General features: G+C 42.1%; 1 protein-coding gene across 38 annotated transcripts in view; it reads left to right on the top strand.

Moving 5' to 3' along the window:
• Nucleotides 1-17,687, top strand: part of CELF2 (CUGBP Elav-like family member 2) — a 1,172,172-nt gene that overhangs the window by 1,000,258 nt on the left and 154,227 nt on the right. For all 38 annotated transcript variants that reach the window (XM_085653524.1, XM_085653515.1, XM_085653510.1 and 35 more), the window contains one exon: nucleotides 5,050-5,098. In XM_085653524.1, the coding sequence (XP_085509650.1) occupies nucleotides 5,050-5,098 (49 nt within the window). The remainder of the gene's footprint in view (nucleotides 1-5,049; nucleotides 5,099-17,687) is intronic.

Below are 17,687 nucleotides of genomic sequence, written 5' to 3'. Positions count from 1 at the left end.
TGACAGGCAACGGGGAGTTGGGAAGATCTAGTGGCTGTCACACACGCAGTGCATCAAGAAATAGTGTGGTGGAACAAAGAAAACATATCACAGGGGAAACCATTCACACAATCAACTCCAACAGTGACCATCACAACGGACGCCTCCCAGCTGTTGTGGGGCGCGCACATGAACAAGCTGAAAGTGAGGGGGCTATGGTCGCAGAGAGATGCGGTCAAGCACATCAACTACCTGGAACTAAAGACAGTGTTCCTAACCTTAAAAGCCTTCCAGAAGGAGCTGTACGGAAACAGGGTGTTAATCCAAACAGACAACACCACGACCATGTTCTACATCAACAAACAAGGAGGAACACAATCAGTAGCATTATCAGGGCTAGCACAGGAAATATGGACATGGGCCATTCCACTAAAAATAAACCTATTAGCAATACATCTCCCGGGGAAGGACAATATGGAAGCAGACAGACTCAGCAGGCAGACGTCAGCATCCCACGAATGGGAGATCAGCCAACAGGAAATACAGAGAGTATTCCGGAAGTGGGGTACACCGCAAATACAAACCAAAATTCTAAATGCCAACACTTCGCATCCAGACAACCAGACCATTGATCACAAGGGAATGCGCTATGGATAAGCTGGTCAAAGACATTTGCATACGCTTTTCCCCAGATACCACTGATACACAGGGTACTCAGCAAATGCAGGATCAGCAACATGTCGCTAATACTAATAGCACCTCAGTGGGCCAGACAGTCATGGTTCTCACAAATAGTAGAGATGGCGCATGCACCAGCACACAGATTCCCAAAAAGAAGGGACCTGTTAGCAATGCAGAACGGAGGGGTGCTACACCAAGGGCCAGAGAGCCTCAGCCTAGCGGCATGGCTCCTGAGAACCTAGAGTTTGCACACCTCAAACTACCGGCGAGCACAATGGCAGTGCTCAGAGAAGCGAGAAGACCTACCACAAGGAAATGCTACATAGCAAAATGGAAAAGGTTCTCCGAATGGTGCATTAGGGAGAAACTGCAAAGGAAAATTACAAAGGAGTCAACAGTACTAAAATACTTAACACATCTACTGCAAAGTAAACTAGGCTACACATCCCTAAGGGTACACTTAGCGGCGATATTGGCTTAGACAAGAGGAGAAACAGGGAAAAGCTTCTTCACCTCCCAAGTAGAAAAAAGATTTCTAGAAGGAGCAAAGAGAATCGCACCTCCAAACAGAATGCCAGCACCAACATGGAACCTCAACGTAGTGCTTACTCAACTGATGAAGGCACCATTTGAGCCGATTCACAAGGCTACACTGCACATGCTCACGCTAAAGACAGCTTTCTTAGTGGCTATCACATCACTACGAAGAGTAAGTGAGTTGCAGGCGCTTACACTTCAAGAGCCCTACCTGCAGATACACAGTGACAGGATTGTAATGAGAACTGACCCACAGCTCATGCCAAAGGTGGTGTCACGGTTCCACATCAACCAAACAATCCAAATACCTAGTTTTTTCCAAACACCAACCGCTAGCACAGAAAGGGCGCTGCACACACTGGACACCAGAAAGGCTGTGATGCACTATATAGAAAGGACAAAGGAGTGCAGAAAGACAAAGCAACTGTTTGTCTCCTTCGCCAGCAGTTTTTCGGGATGACCAGTTAACAAAAATAGCATTGCACCGTGGATTGCACAAACCATACAACTATGCCACAAACAAGCAATGCATCCTTTATAAGGAGCAGCTCATGCTCACTCAACAAGGAAGAAAGGAGCAACAATTGTGTTTCTAGCTAACACACCAATTCAAGACATTTGCCTAGATGCAACATGGTCTTCAGTGCACACGTTCACTAAGCACTACTGTGTAGATATCCAAATGAACAAAGAAGCGCAAGTAGAACAGAAGGTCTTACAACACATTCAGTAACCAGTGCTCATCTTCCACCCAGCCATCACAATAAGGACAAATGTATCATTTCTTACCGGTCGGTGTATTTTGCAGCTTGAAGACTTTCTGGATTCACTAGCGAACCCACCCTCCTCCGCCATAAAGATGAGACAGGAGGAAAAGGGATTAAAAGATGAAAAAGACTTTAAAAAGCAAGTGGAAAAACAAGAATAACACAAGACAAGCGAAAAAAGAATCTGAAGATGGTGACCAAAGATGAGAGCTTCCGGAGGAAGCATGTCGACGTCACAAAGTACAGCAACTGGTGGTATGTCGACGCCCACCTGGCCAACGAAAAAAAAAAGAGAAAAAAGACTACAATTCCAGACCCAACCACTAGATGGCGGAATGATGCCCAGCATAGTGAATCCAGAAAGTCTTCAAGCTGCAAAACTACACCGACAGGTAAGAAACTATATGTTACACAACCTGAACTCAGGTGCTTTTGTGATTGGTTGACTGCAGCAGAAGTCATCCCGTCACAAAGCACCTAAGCTCCAGTGAGCACGAACGAGATGCCATCGAGGTGGGGTATTGCCAGTCCATCCGATGCCTCTCTTCGTATGAGGGCTCAGTTCCTGCCTGTGCCCAGCACCAAGGTTTGCCAGACAGTCTTTTACTTGTACAGCTGAGACCTGTGATGCATGGATTGAGGCGTGCTGCAACTTGCGAACTACGTAGGAGCACTCCATTATGGACTATGTGATGTCCCCCCCCCCCTAGGGGAACCAAACTCATTAAGGTCCGGTTTCTCCCTGGTATTAACCCCTGATTTTAACCATACCAGATAGGGGCAGGAATAAAACAGTAGCTCACTGGTTAGGTATTTTTAAGACTTATCTTCCTTCCACTCCACTCCACATCACTGCACCTCACATAGTCTATAACTGAGTGCTCCCACGTAGTTCGCAAGATGAAGCACGCCTCAATCCGTAGAGGATTGAGAGGAACCCCAATGATGAAGCATGCCACCTATGGCAAACCCTGGTGGGTGAGAAGTCTCTAGAAAAAGAGTCTTTTTTTCTAGTAAGGTGATTTACAACGAGCTTTCGTTGAATCCTAGTTCCCTCATAGGGGAGTTTTTTTTCGATATACTCGAATTTTGTGAAATTGTATCAATCAATCAATCAATCAATCAGGGGTTTGTAAAGCGCGCTACTCACCCATGAGAGTCTCAAGGCACGGGGGGGGTGGCTCCGGATCAGTCTTAGAGCCATGTCTTGAGGTCCTTCCTGAACCTGTGCAGGGTCGGGGAGCGTCTGATGTTCACAGGAGGGTAAACCTAGTCTTAACCTCTAACTCCCCCGATTTTTTGGTTGCCTAAAGAGTGTCTGTCAGACTGAGCAAAGGTCAGCCTGAAAGACACGCTTTATTTTGCAGTTCAGGCAGCCAAGAGCCAGGCATGTGCTAAATGCACAGGCTTCAGGCTGCCTGAGTTGAACTTTGCTGGGCTGAGGATGTCACAGCTCCTGTGGGCTTGACCTCAGCTAAGCAAAGGTCCCCGGGGCCTTCCCCCTTTGCTTCAGTTTTAAGCCCTGAAGTACCCAGGGCGGTGTGTCTATCACTAACACCTCCAAACAGAGTGTGGGTCTCTCTAACCTCATTCTACTATGTGACCCCTCATCGGCTGACCTAAGTTCCTGGCACCACTGAGGCTTCTCTCCTTGAGAGCTGTAGCAGGTGTGTTTTTTTAATTGACTGTTTAGTATGTATGAATGTATGTGTGAATGAGTGTTGTGAATGGGTGTGTGTGTGCGCGCATGTGTGCAGATGAATGCATGGGTGTAGGTGAGTGCATCTGTGAGTGTGTGTGTGTACTTACAGTCTGCCATTGTTTGTCACATCTTCTTTCACGTTTTTATAAATTTCAAAACTTTTTTTTAAGATCACCCTTATAATCAATTGGATTATTATTATCCTAAAGCTTATAAAACGGCTTGGTTGTAACTGTAAATATACCTAACATTGTACAAGTTTGTAAGGAGAAAATAATTAAAATATTTCTTGCTGCATAGTCTCGCAGTGAAGGTGGGTTTTTCATTCACTACTTCAGGTCAAGTTAAAAATATACTGGTAAATTGTATTTGTTTATTTTGTGAACATTTTCATTCAGGAATCTTGTTAAGTAAGGTTGCCAAAGTGATAAAATGCCATTCATAAGGACAGTGTTATATGTGAGAACGCCAGCCAACAATAAACCTGACAGAGTTTGAAGACAACGCCAGAAGAGAACATAGAGTTCAAGGCATTAAACACCTGTTCCGTTAATTACTTAATGCGGAAGATTAACAGTGCAGTGTCCCTTGATTCAAAGCAAATGCAAGTGTAGGTCTTTTCAGAGGTATTTTTGTGATGTGGCTGATCTGCTTTCGAGTATAGAAAGAGTTGGACCACTGGGGAGCCAGGAGTGACAAAGATCTGAAACTTGAGGTGGCTGATGGGGGTTTAGGATTGATCAGACAGTGAAGGTTGCAGGATCTAGTGGAGCAGATGCAAGACCAGTGGATTGCTGTGTGGGCGAGGCACAAGGGTCTCGGGCTACTTTTGGACCTGGAGACCAATGAGTCTTGGACTCCAGTGTAGGCTAGAAGGTCTCGTGCTGGGATAAGGGAGGATGCTGCAGCACCTGAAGTGTTTTTTGAATAGGAGCAAAAGCAGGACTTATTATATAAGCATCTAGTCTGACAAACACATACACTGCATTTGCTATTTCTTGTTTGAAAGAATGTTAATATGGTAATTAATTCCTCATTTGGGGTATCTTGCTGGTATTCGTTGGGCTTCTTACCTTTGCTTTGCAATTTTATTAAGAAAGGAAAACTGGCCTTCTGATGTCGCTCGATAATGTGCTTAGTGACCCTAAACGTTTTGATCACACGTGCTTCCCCGTCGCATCATTGAGCGCAATAACCCAACCCTACCTGTTCATAAGCAGGGCCCAGACTGAAGCAGGTAAACCTGGGGACAGAGTAATCACCTTTTGTCATGTTAATAATGTGTCCTTTTTCACGTCATAGGATGTGTTTTGAAGAGATACTAAGCTAATATAATTAAGATAAATATCTGACTTACCATGCCTTGTTTTGATTTGTTTTTAGATGCATCATCCCATTCAGATGAAACCTGCAGACAGCGAAAAGTCAAATGGTAGGTCGTCACATGACGTATTATATATATTCTGAAATGCACAATACAGAATTTAATTTGTAAACTGAAGTGCTTTCCCGTTGCATTTTATTCTGTTTCTAACATATTTAAGAAAAGGGGATTTTAAAATGAATTGTAGTGTACTCAAAAGGAGGCTGAACCAAACACCTACCCACAAATGCTGATGTACTTATAACTATATGAGAATCAAAGTCATAGCAGGAGGGAACGAAATACTGTTGGAATTCGAGAAAAAAACTGTGTGCTGCAGATCTAAGTTGGGACATTCAATGACCAATTCTAAATGCATTTAATAAAACAGCATACATTTTAGAGTGGTTTATTTAAATGGGCTGCTGTAATTTTCTCGCCCAAGAAACTGTACATAAACCAGAGACTGGAAGCTTGAAAAAGCACTTCTCGTCCAAAAAACATATACATTCCAGTTATGATTCATAAATGGGACACTTTGTATCTTAACTGTAGGCTCTCATGCACTGGGAATGGCTCATATGCTTACCCCCACCATGTGTGAAGAGGAGACCCACACTTGACGGATTGGTAGAGAGAGAGAAAGTGTGGGTGCTCCCACACTCCATGCCCAGGGTTGGAAAGTGAGACGCAAGAAGCAACTGCTGTTCCTTCACTATTAGTTGACCAATAAGGGCAAGCGAGCAACAGATTTCTTTTGATGTTGAATGAGATGGAGAATTTGAAGGAAGGAGCAAATAATGTCTCTAGCTATTCACCAATACTAGGAGTGCAAGCTACCACCTCTGCACTTTGCTTATAGACTCGCGAAAATAACAGCAAAGTGACACCAAGAAGTTTGGTAGAGATGCTGGAAGAGCAGCACAATGGCATTTGGGGAGACTGCCAATGAAAGAACACTTTGACAAAGGAGCGAAAAGACAACATATCAGGGCACCCCATTCACTTGCTTTTTATCCTCAATAATTGCTATGTGCTTTTGCTGGACGAATGAAATGATAAACAAGGGATGACTATGTGTCTGAAATACGTCAATAGGAAAGCTCCAAATGGGGAATAATATTAAAGCATAGTTTTGTCCTTGCTTTAGAAGTTCACACCATGTTAACAAGTTTGTAGCACTCAAAATATCAGTCTCTTCCCACCCACTCTTCTAGCTTCCCAGGTCAGTGATGCCATATTGTTTTGTGTGGTAGTCATATTACAGGTTATTTCCTACCTCACAGGTATCTGGCAACCTAGTCAATGAGTAGATATGTATGAAAAAATCCAGTCGCCTTCATGGAAATTTCAGATGACCAGTGACAAATGGTTTCTATCGGGTCCAGTTGCTGGTATATTTTTTACATTGGGTCCAGTTGCCGGTATATTATGTATATCCACGAACTGCTGCAGAGAACACTGAACACAAATTCCCTTTGTGTCTCTTGGCTTTATTTTGCATGTTTATTTAACTGAATGTCTCTGCATTCCACAGACCTGTATATCCAGTATTTAAAAAACCTAATATGCCGCAGCTGTGTACAGTGGAACCCTTTGTTGATTGGTTGTCTGTAATGTCCTCTATTGCTATTGTTTCATTGGCTGTTGACTTCACATGTATCTGCCATCTGTCACATGTGCTAAGCTCTGAAGTAAAAGAAGCATGATGAGATATGCTATTTCTCACAAATTTGGTATTAAAACGCAGCTGACAATTCTCAGTGACCGGATCTCATATCTGGATCCTCCTGCCTATCACCTTTTAATCCGATTAAACATCTGCACTTATACAAAATGTGTGTGCCTGGTTTCGAATAACCGTAGGATGTAAGCACCTACAGGCAATTTCTTTCTTACTATGAGGTGTTCAAAATAATTCTAATTCACTCCCTGGTTGATGCACAACATTTCTCACAATTCCAGAAGTGAGCAAACGTGAGGGCTTCCTATCTATTGAATGGCATCAACATTGAGTCTTAATTCACTTCTTAACAGTATAGTGACGAATTTCTATGTGAGCTAGCAGACGGAAGGGTCTCCTTTGCGTGGCGTGATAACCAGCAGCAAAGGGAGGGAGGTGTAATTTACTGCTATACAGAACATATAAGATTGCTATCAGATAGCCTATCGTTTATGCTGCATTTTGATGTTCAATCATGCCCCATGTGCTCGGAATTTTGTAAGGCACATTTTGCAAGGAATTTGTAGGAGCCCTGACGAAGTTCCCTCTGGCAAAGAATTGGGAACAAAACGCGTTGGCTGTGTGCCAGTTTTAAAAAAGATTCATTGAATAAAAGGATTTAATTGTGTAACAACGATTAACGCCGCTTTAGTTTGACTTCAGAACGAGTGCACCTTCCATCTTTCTTTTTGAATTGGCTTTCATTTGACACCCTTGAACGGCGGGTGTGGGAAGAGATTGCACCACCTTATGAACTGATAGTACATATGGACTGGATGTGCTTGGCCTTGGTCTGCCGTTTGTTCTTTCATTAACAAATATAACGGAATGTATGTTAAAAAACACACTCACTCCTTCTCTTCTCCAGATTGTACTAGTAGAAGGGTGGGTATTTCTTCTATTGGGCATGCTGTCCCTGGAAATATAAGACACGTAACACCCAACAAGGTGAAGCAGACCGATTCCTTTCTCTGTTGAGCTCCCATCCCAGTGTTTCAGGCAAGCTCCAACTCAATCCCTTCGTTGGTGCCAGATTTATCAAAGCTTTGTGCCAGTGCAGTGTCTCAAAAAGTGGTGCAAACTGATGCAAAATCTTGATCTGGGATTCATCTGCAGAGTAAATCTTGATTTGCTCTGGATATTAGCCCAAATGTAGCTCTTTGTGCCACTTTGAGCTACTTTATCTCACCGGGACATCTCATGTGTGATACACAGCCCGTCCCTTGCAAACACGCATGGAGTTTGACACAAATCCCTATCTACTAGGAAAGGTAGATGGGGCTTTGTGCTAATAATTTGTGCCTCCTCGAGGCAAGCGTAATTTTTGAGAAACGTTTTCTTTGCTCAACCCTTTTCTAATTTTGCATGTGTGCTGTATTGTACAACAGACATGTGCCATTCCCCCTACAACCCTGTGTGGACTTGTTTGGTCTTGCGCATGTGAAGATGACTGCACATTTCACCGTTTTACATCTCATCTCAAGGAAGAATTGAGTCTTTGTGAACGTGAATTGTTAAAATAATTGACAGAGCATTTGTGCAGCAAACTGGCAACTGCCAGTTTTGTATAATCTAGATTAGGAACATCAGAACTTAATGTTGTTCTTTCAAGTGAAGTAGGAAAAAGTAAATGCTGATCTTTCTAATATAGAAGAATTTAAAATTGTTCAATCACCTCATTCAGACAAAAGTATAAAAATTGCAGTTATCAGTCAATCAATCAGGGATTTGTAAAGCGCGGCTACTCACCTGTGAGGGTCGCAAGGTGCTGAGAGGCGGAGGGGCTGTTGATTCATCAGTGTGGCAGTTCAGTCGAAGAGCCAGGTCTGGAGGTCCTTTCTGAACTGGGTCAACGACGCGGATTGCCTGAGGTGGAGGGGCAGGGTGTTCCAGGTCTTGGCGGTGAGGTAGGAGAACGATCTTCCTCCGGTTCTGGTCTTTTGGATCCGTGGGAAGGAGGCCAGGCCAACTTGGGCGGAGCGGAGTTGTCTGGCGGGTGTGTGGAAAGCAAGGCGGTGGTTCAGATGTGTGAGAAGAATATCACAGAATAGAATATGATCCATACATTTTGACAAATTAAAAAAAATATATTGTCCTCAGTTAATGTTTTTAAACCATCAATATTACCCCGACCTGGATAATTCATATCCCATTTATCCAAGTTTTAACATCAGGCCAGATTTTCTAATCATATATCAGCAATAATATTGGCCGTTTACCATTGTGGAATAAAAGAATTGGTCAGAATATAAACCAATTACAAAGCCCAAATTAATCTTTTACAAGTCGCACTCTTCCTGCTAACCACTTCTGTACAACATGGTGGAGACAAAAACTCTTTGTTTACCTCTTGACGACTGGCCCTGATACTGCTACAAAAAATATCTAGTACTGCACCTGAGTAGAACATACTTGTGGTGCGAGTGGCCAAAGACCAAATATTGCTACATGTCTAACCATGAGAGCATCTGGAGTTGCTGTATGCTACATTTCTGCGAGAGAATTAGAGCTGAATGACCAACTGGGGATTGATATTGACTCAATTTGGAGCACGGGTAGCATTACAAGCAGCAGTGATGGCTGAGGCAAAGACCGGGGAGGGACCCGGGAGGTCAGGCAGCATAGAATGCCGGCTCTACCACCTCCAGGATGGGACCGAAGCACTCCTTATCCATGTACAACAGTGCGTGGCATTAACAATATTGCCATCTGGTAACAGTTAACATGTTTGAAAATTGACAGAAGGATGCTGAAGCAATCCTATATTGGAAAATGATTAACATTCATTTGAATTCAGAAGCTGGATGACGACAAAGAAAATTGAGCGATAATAGATAATGCACTGGCTTTCTCACTATGGCATGGAATACAACCGATTAGGATGGTGGTGGTACTCAGTTTTAACTAGCTGTTCATTATTTTATGACTATTAAGCCAACACGAGCTTTTGCAAGACTCTGACATGAGAATTAAGAAATATAGAGCGAGGAGATAAACTAGCACAGAGTGAATCAAAACTCCATGCAGATATAATTGGTGAAGGGCTAAGTATATCCGAAATTACAGCCTATCAATGCACACCAACTGTCTCGACTAGCGTATTTTTTCTTTGGACATGACGTACAAACCCATATGTGTGGCAACTTAGTAAAATCAAACTGCCATGTGATGAAGAGCACCTAAAAAAAGTATGAAAGCTCCAATTTTTAGAAAAAACTACTGAAAACTGAATGGTGAAACATAAGTGACTTAAACTAAACCGTATTTTAGCAAAAAATGCCCTGATATAGAGAAACATTGAGATACAATGTGATGTGTTTTCTATCCTTTGGGGGAGTGGAAGGAAAAAGTATAACTGCAATGAATAATATGCAAAATGAAAAAAACACCACTTTCAGAAATTTCTATAGCAATTCCATCCACATACCTCACAGATCTTATAAATATGAAACTGAAGGACCTCCTAAATAACAATAATTTTTGCTGATGCTGTTAAACATAAGCAAGAAGAGTAAACAAAAGAAGAAAAATCTGATGATTTGTACATGAGCATGTAACATCACACAAGCACGCATATGTGTCATGGCATTACGGTGGACAAGTGTGATAATGTATATGTGCACCTGCGGATGTTTTGGGGTTTTATATTTACCCTTCTAAGATGGCGGGCACCAATCCTGGAACGGTAAAGAAAAGAAAAAAAATTAAATGAATGCAAATGCTAGTTTTGAAAAAAGAGCAATCTGGCAAAGAAATTGCAGCTTTGGGACCCTTCAAAATTCTTTCTTTTAAAAAAGATTTCCTTTAAAAGAACATGAACATTACGAGGGAAGGGGCATGAAGTGGGTGGTGCTGGGAAGTCAACAGAATGGGTTAATGCACAATGTGGAGAGGGGACAGAGGAGCAATGGGGGAGCTTGAAGTGGGGGCAGAGTAGGAAAATAAAAAATAAATAAAAGCAAAATAAAGTGTACACAGTCGAGCTGGGGAGCAGGAGAAGGAAGCAACACTGAGCACACAGGGACGTATTACAGGAAGGGGTGCAGCACACAAGGAAAATTGCATGAAAACTCACACACTTCCATGGAGTGCTGAAGGAAAAGGTAAAAGTAGTTCCCTGAATGTGAATAGTGGAAGCATACAAGTCATGCAATAAAAAGATGGTAAGGAAGCTGAGCTCCAGGGCAGGAACTAACACAAGGAAAATAATTAAATGCATACAATAAGAAGCAAGCAAAAGAGAGTAATAAGAAAACCAACCATTAGTAATCACTTGGCCGCCCCAAAGCCCACTGTAAGTATGTGTACTGACCACAATAGGTCTTCAACAGCAAATAGCTAAAGCTGTCTTTAGGGGGAAGACCTGCATTTTACATAGATTGCTCAGTTGTACACATTCCATAAAAAATGGAAGAAGAACAGGGACTGGTCTCTAAAACATACAGAGAACTGCTAACATACCTATAATCTAAACAGGCCATGGGCGGCTGGTGTTAAAGTGCTTTGGGGCTGCGTCCCTCCCCTTTTGTGGGCTCTCTATTTAAGTTGTACCTTAAATACATTTGAGTTAGAATTATTGGCATAGTTCAACAACTACCAGACAGAAATTGCCTCTTTGCAGGTGCCGAATAGAGCATTGCTCTGTGAAATGGCCTGAAAGCCTAAAAGGATGTTGATAGCCTACAAAATAAAAAGGCAGATCAGGATGACTAGGAGGAACCGCGGATGTATTGGGATGGCCAACGCAAGCATACAATGAGGGAAATCACCTGGGCATGACCCAAGCACGCAAAAGCAGGAGAATCAGACCAAATGCACCAATAAAAACCCTGTATTTCTAAATGGCACAACAACGAACAAATGGCAATTCATGGTCATACCAAAAGCCGATAGAGAAGATAACAACAGGTCTTGCAGGCAGCGCATGTGCGCTGCCTAGGCTCGACCTAATGAACCCGTTTGCTTGACCCTTGCTCTGAGTGAAAGTCATGTACTTTCATAAGCCCCACTGCATCTGCGCAGCAGAGGTTTAGTGCTTGCCCATGCAGAGCCCCTATGTTTTTCATGATGCAGTGACATCCTTGTCTTATCTCCTCCCCTACCATGAGCGCCGATAGAAAACTGCTTTGGATGTTTTACTGTCCGGCCCAGGCTTTTTAAGACTGCATGTCACTCAACTGCTATTACTCACCCCTTTTCCTGTCTCCTCAAAGGGTGGAGTGTGAGCAGCAAGCCTTACTGACCCAACCCCACTCTATGACAAATGGAAAAGGGTGGGTAAATAAGCATATCACAGACCTTTTATGTTCATTTTATTAAAACAGCATGTGACGCTTGAAGTCCTCCAAGCCCTGTCCCAGGAAGCTGGCACAGAGCTGACACCAAGGAATTTAGGCGCATAAATAACTTCATATAGTGCTTGTCTCAGAGACAAAAGTGTGTGACCGGATGTGCCCCTCAAGCCATAAACATAACTAGGGCACTGGAGCTGAGCACTGCCTGACAAAAACAGACTTAAAAGTAAGTTTGAGCCTTTGAGGGTCTATTTACCGAAAATATGTGAAACTCTGTCCTCTCAGCTCTCTTGTCCTTTCCCGTTCTCTGTAAGTGCTGACGTCTCTCTGAGGCAGCAATAGGGTCAGTTCTTTATTGTCATGACTGGTGATGCTTGTTTTGTTTCCTCTGCAGATTAATTGCTACATGTCTTAAAGTATATCAAACAGATGTAATCTGCAGGTGAAATAAAACAGCACCAAAGTCTCTAAGTGTAGCTTTTTATTACTTAAATGCCTGGTTACTGGATAGGTGAGGCTAGGTGCGTTTGTGTGAATGGATGAGTTGGTGACTGCATGGGTTGGATAAATGTGGGTAGATGGGTGTATGAGTTAGGTGAATGGCAGTGGGTAGCTTAATGTGGATGAGTGAATGTAAATAGGTAGGTGAACGAAGGCAATGAGTGAGTGAGTACATTGCTGAATGCAGGTGGGTGAGTAGGTGAATAGAAGGAAGTGGATAGGAAGGCGCACTCACATAGCACAAATTGCATGTTTGTATTATTGCCCTGACACTATTTTCAATCACTAGCCGCCACTGAAACAGACATCAGGTTAAGAGTCAAATGGCAACATCTACTAAGTGAGAGACCCTAAAGGAAAACATGGAATGGCATGACCCAAGCCCCAGAGAAATGAGGCTGGAATTGAGTCACTTTAAAATTATACATATGCATGCTTAATGACACAGGGCCTATTTAAAACAGAAATTCATAGTAGCTCTGAATGATGAAGATGCAATGCCATAGACTGTGCCATTGTACAAATACTAGGGTCATTCCATAAACTCACATTCTACTACTGGACAAAGACCAGGGACAAGATAGAAATTGTCACAGGACAAAAGATTAAAAAACACACTTGTGAGGAGATGATATTTGTGTTTTGAGCCTGTTTGGCTGTGTTTTTGTTTCTAGCACCACAGAGCCTGCAGATACTTCTATGTGGGCCTATACATAAACCAATCATTGTTGAACACCATGTCCATAAAAATGAAAACTAGTGGGTTCAAAGGTGGGATAGTAGAGCAAAAATCTTGATTCTTACTCCATTATACGTGTCATTATAAACGGGTGCATGAATAAATACAGATTTGCTCATTTTTTATTATAGAGCAATGGACACATTCCATTTTCTGCCATCGGTGGGGTTAATACGAATTTTTTTTTTTTTATCTTTGCAAAAGAAAGTACAATATCTGATTTAAAACTTTGGTTTATAAGTTCTGTGCAATAAAGAAAACATTCATGCAGATCGGCTGTAAAATGCTATATATTGTAATCTTGGCTCCATCGCATATTCAGAAACAGTAATACGCATGTACCGACCACAGTGTGTGTGCGAGAGAGAGCATTAAATCTTTTTTGCAATTGCACCAATATTTTTGATAATCTGTAACTTGCAAGGAACATTTTATTCCTGGTAAAATGGATTTTGTAACACTGGAAAGTAGAAATAGCATGTCATATAGTCTAAGGGGTTATTTATGGGATTTTGGCGTGAGGCAGTGCAGCATTTAAGCAATACGGTGCATTCCTGCCCTTTCTCCCTGCGCTGGCGCTGTTTTGGCAGCCTAGTGCCAACAAAGGCACCCTTGCACCATGGTGCCTCCATTGCATGCAGGATTGTTTTTGTGCAGGAAAGGGCACCTTCCTACACAAAAACAATTCTAAGAGGCATTTTCCTCTTTCTATGTGTGCTTCAGAATGCAGCATATATGGAAAGAGTAAAAAACGAGGAGAAATAAACATATTTCTCCTCGGTGCGTCTCTCCTCCGGAGGCATATGAATTTGGTGCCAAATTCTATAGATGTTGTATGGGAAAACCCACAACACCCACGGAAAGCCTCCCAGGCACAGATAAGGCAGCGCAGCAATTTGTAATGCGTTGCCTTACTCATGATTTAGGAGGCAACTCAAAGCTATGCAGGGTGTCTTTGTGTGTCCACATAAATCGAAATGAAAGACCTGAGGCACGCATATACTGCTTTACGTAGTGCAAAAGTGATGCAGGGCTCTCCTAAATAAGCCCCTTAATACGGTGTTAATGTGGAATATGCTCCTGTCTCTATATTCTGGTGACATTCACAATTTACTGATCCTTCCACACTCCTTGTTCCTGTTAAAGGATCATAATGCACAATTGCCGGTGATGTATTATTTCTCTCATACTTCCAAGTATGCATGAATGTATATATATTTAATTACACAAATGAAAACGTGTATCATGGAGATAAAGATATGCAGTTTCGGAGATCTATATGTGATATTACAGTTTAAAGAAAATGACAGCGCTTGAAATGGAAAATTATATACGTAGTAAAGCATGAATGCATGGTGAGAGCTATCATTTTCGATTTTTCTGATTCATTGGAAGTTGGAGAGCGTGATTTTTAAACTCTTAAAGTGGAAAGATTCACAGACTTTGAGTCAGTAATTAAATGCCATATGTTCACACTAACACACAGAAAAGTTGTTAATTAATTCAGGCAGCTCTGGCTCCAGGTGCGACTTTGACAGATTGTACACCAGGGTGTTAGCAGACTAACAATTAGAGGATAAAAAAGGATTCCTTTTTCTCTTAATAAAAATCAACTAGGGCGTGCTTTAATAATTAACCCTTTATCAATTGAATTGAAAGATATATTTCCTTTGCTAAATGTTATTTTTGCATTATTCTCAGAAGTATGTAGCCAGAGTGTATGATTAGAAGATTTGAAAAACAGGGTTTATAATGCATGGCTGGTTCCTGACACATCCACCTGTTGATGAGCTATGTCAAGGGTCAAAAAAGGTCCACACAATTATCTTACATACAAACTTCACACCTGTTGACACCCCTTTGAGGTGTTGATGATTGATGTGAAATTTTCCCATGAATGATTTTAGCCTGAAAAGTACATTATTAAAAATAACCAATGACTAGAAATGCATGTGGAAATTAGTTTAAGTTTAACCTGACTTTCGTGCATCCATCAACACGTCCAGTGTACATGTCAGCCTTCTTGGCCTCGTCTTCAGGCTCCTGATGACAAGGGGAGGACACAAGTGGGTCTGTACCACGATCCACGGAGAGTGTTTAAAATCACAGCACACTATAGGCGGATTTCTGTATTGTGCATGTGAAGGGTGTAGTTCAACTACGACCCCTTCACACAGACACATTCCATTTTATTTAACAGACATACATGAGCATGTGTCAGTCAGCACAGTATATCTGCTAAAATATGGATGTGGAGGAGCACATCAGTTCATCCCTGAGGCCAATGGGAAGCCACACTGAGCAGCAAGATTGTGAGCAGGGCATGGCATACTCAATAGAAACCTGGGCTTATGGCACCCAAGATAATATACTGCGGCTGGCACAAATCAAAATAATTATTGACATAAGGAAGAGCATCTATGGCAAAATGCAGACCCTGACAGACTCGAAGTAATACTTGATATAGGGGGTGACCTATGGGAAAATGCTGGTGGTGGCATCTGGAGGTAATCAGAAAGAGCAGCCATTGCATATTGGGTCTCGGGGGGTAGGTTGTGGGAAGAAAACAATGATGAAATGCTGGCTATGAAATGCTTGGTATATGGACAATATCAATTGCAAAAATATGGTACTGAAATATTGCATGTAATTCCTGTCATAATTGGATACTCATAACAAAATGCTTGCATTGGTGCAATGAAAACATTTCTTAACATATAGGGGACTCTGAAGGCAAATTTTGAAAAACATATGCTGAACTCATAGCAAGTGTTACATGCTATGCTTTCAGAGATCACCTGCTGTGACTGCAGCCAGGTATTGGGGTGTAGAGATTTTCCATGCAGAATAAGAGGCATAGACGGCTTTTGTAGTAATTGGAGGTAGGCAAGAGACATGGTGGCGCCCATTAAAAACAAAACCTGAACAAAATGATGCACAAATAAAAGACACACTAAGAAACACTGTGTTATAACCTGTTGTGTTGTGTGCATCTTCCTCATTGCTATTCTGTCCCTTGCTGCTCAGCCATGTGTGTGATGTCACTTAGAATGTTGGGTGTGAGGGACTGGAGGAGTTGGCAGTTGGAGAGATGGGGCTGAGCAGCAGGGAGGCTGCTCCTGGTGGGGCTCCACTGGAGATCTGAGGCCTTACTGATGATCTTTATATGAACTTTGTTACCTGTCAAATAAACCTACAATCTGTTCTAAGCGGCCTGTCTACCTGTCAAATAAACCTACAATCTGTTCTAAGCGGCCTGTCTACGAGACAATCTTCATTATTACACACGTGTTTGTATAATTTATGAAGCTGAACAAAATCACATCTATGTTATTGAGAAAACAAGGTTTGCTGTGAAAAACTAAATAATTTAAATTAAATTATATTACCAAATTTTGCAAACAAAAAAGCCTGGTGATGTATGTGTATTTGTAAAACTCACTATCACCCAGAAGGGTATACTAGCACTGGGGAGGGGGGGAGGGATGTGTGCATGCGCCACTAGCCCTGCCTGGGGTTAGTTGGTTAATTGAAAAGCCAGGTCTTCGGTTTCTTGGGGAATTTAAAAAGGGAGGTTGAGGCTCTCCTGTGGGGTGGCAGGTTGTTGAACACTTTGGGAGCGACGTAAGAGCAAGCCTGTCTGCTTGAGCTAGTTTTGTGTGTGTTCGATGTGTGCGAGTAGGTGTCCTGCAGAGTGGAGGTGTCTGGTGGAAACAAATGCAACTATGCAGGTAGATGAGTGAGGCCTAAGTTGTGAAGTGCGTTGAATGTGTGTGTGAGGAGCTTGAAATCAGCATGTTTGTGTATCAGGAGCCGGTGGAGCTCCCTTAGGTGTCCTGGCCTTGAACGAAATTAGCTCATGGGTCAATTAATTTCCAGACAGTTCATGAGATCAGTCTGAACCCTGCTTCCTTTTGCCAATAGACCTCAAAGTGCCTCCATCCACACTCTAATTAAAAAAATCAGGACTTATGCATCGGTAAGTTTGAAAACTAAATAGCGTTCATTCAGCTATGAGGCGGGTCATAAGTTAGCCAATGCATTTAAATAATTTCTAATCAATAGGAAGTCCTGCACTAGATAGTTACATTGCTTACGGAAATGTACACACAGCTAAAATACTTTCTCTTACATTGTAAACATTATCCACTTCGGTGATTTTCCCTAATTTGCCATCACGTTTGACAGGCTGACCCTGTTCCTGAAACACCCTGTTTTTATCATGATTGTAAATTTAAGATGCCAATTGGAGCTTGCCAGATTCATCATTGCTCTTAGTCTGTAACCAGGTTTGAGAATAATGCAGTAATAAGGTTCTGCTCTCGGACATACACGTTGTGAACATTTTTATAAGCTCAGCAGTGAGTAAAGATGATTTTTTGAAAAAAATATGAATGACAC

Source organism: Triturus cristatus, chromosome 4_1, assembly GCF_964204655.1.
Source record: "Triturus cristatus chromosome 4_1, aTriCri1.1, whole genome shotgun sequence".
NCBI classification, from domain to species: domain Eukaryota; kingdom Metazoa; phylum Chordata; class Amphibia; order Caudata; family Salamandridae; genus Triturus; species Triturus cristatus.
This window is presented reverse-complemented; position numbering and strand designations above follow the sequence as displayed.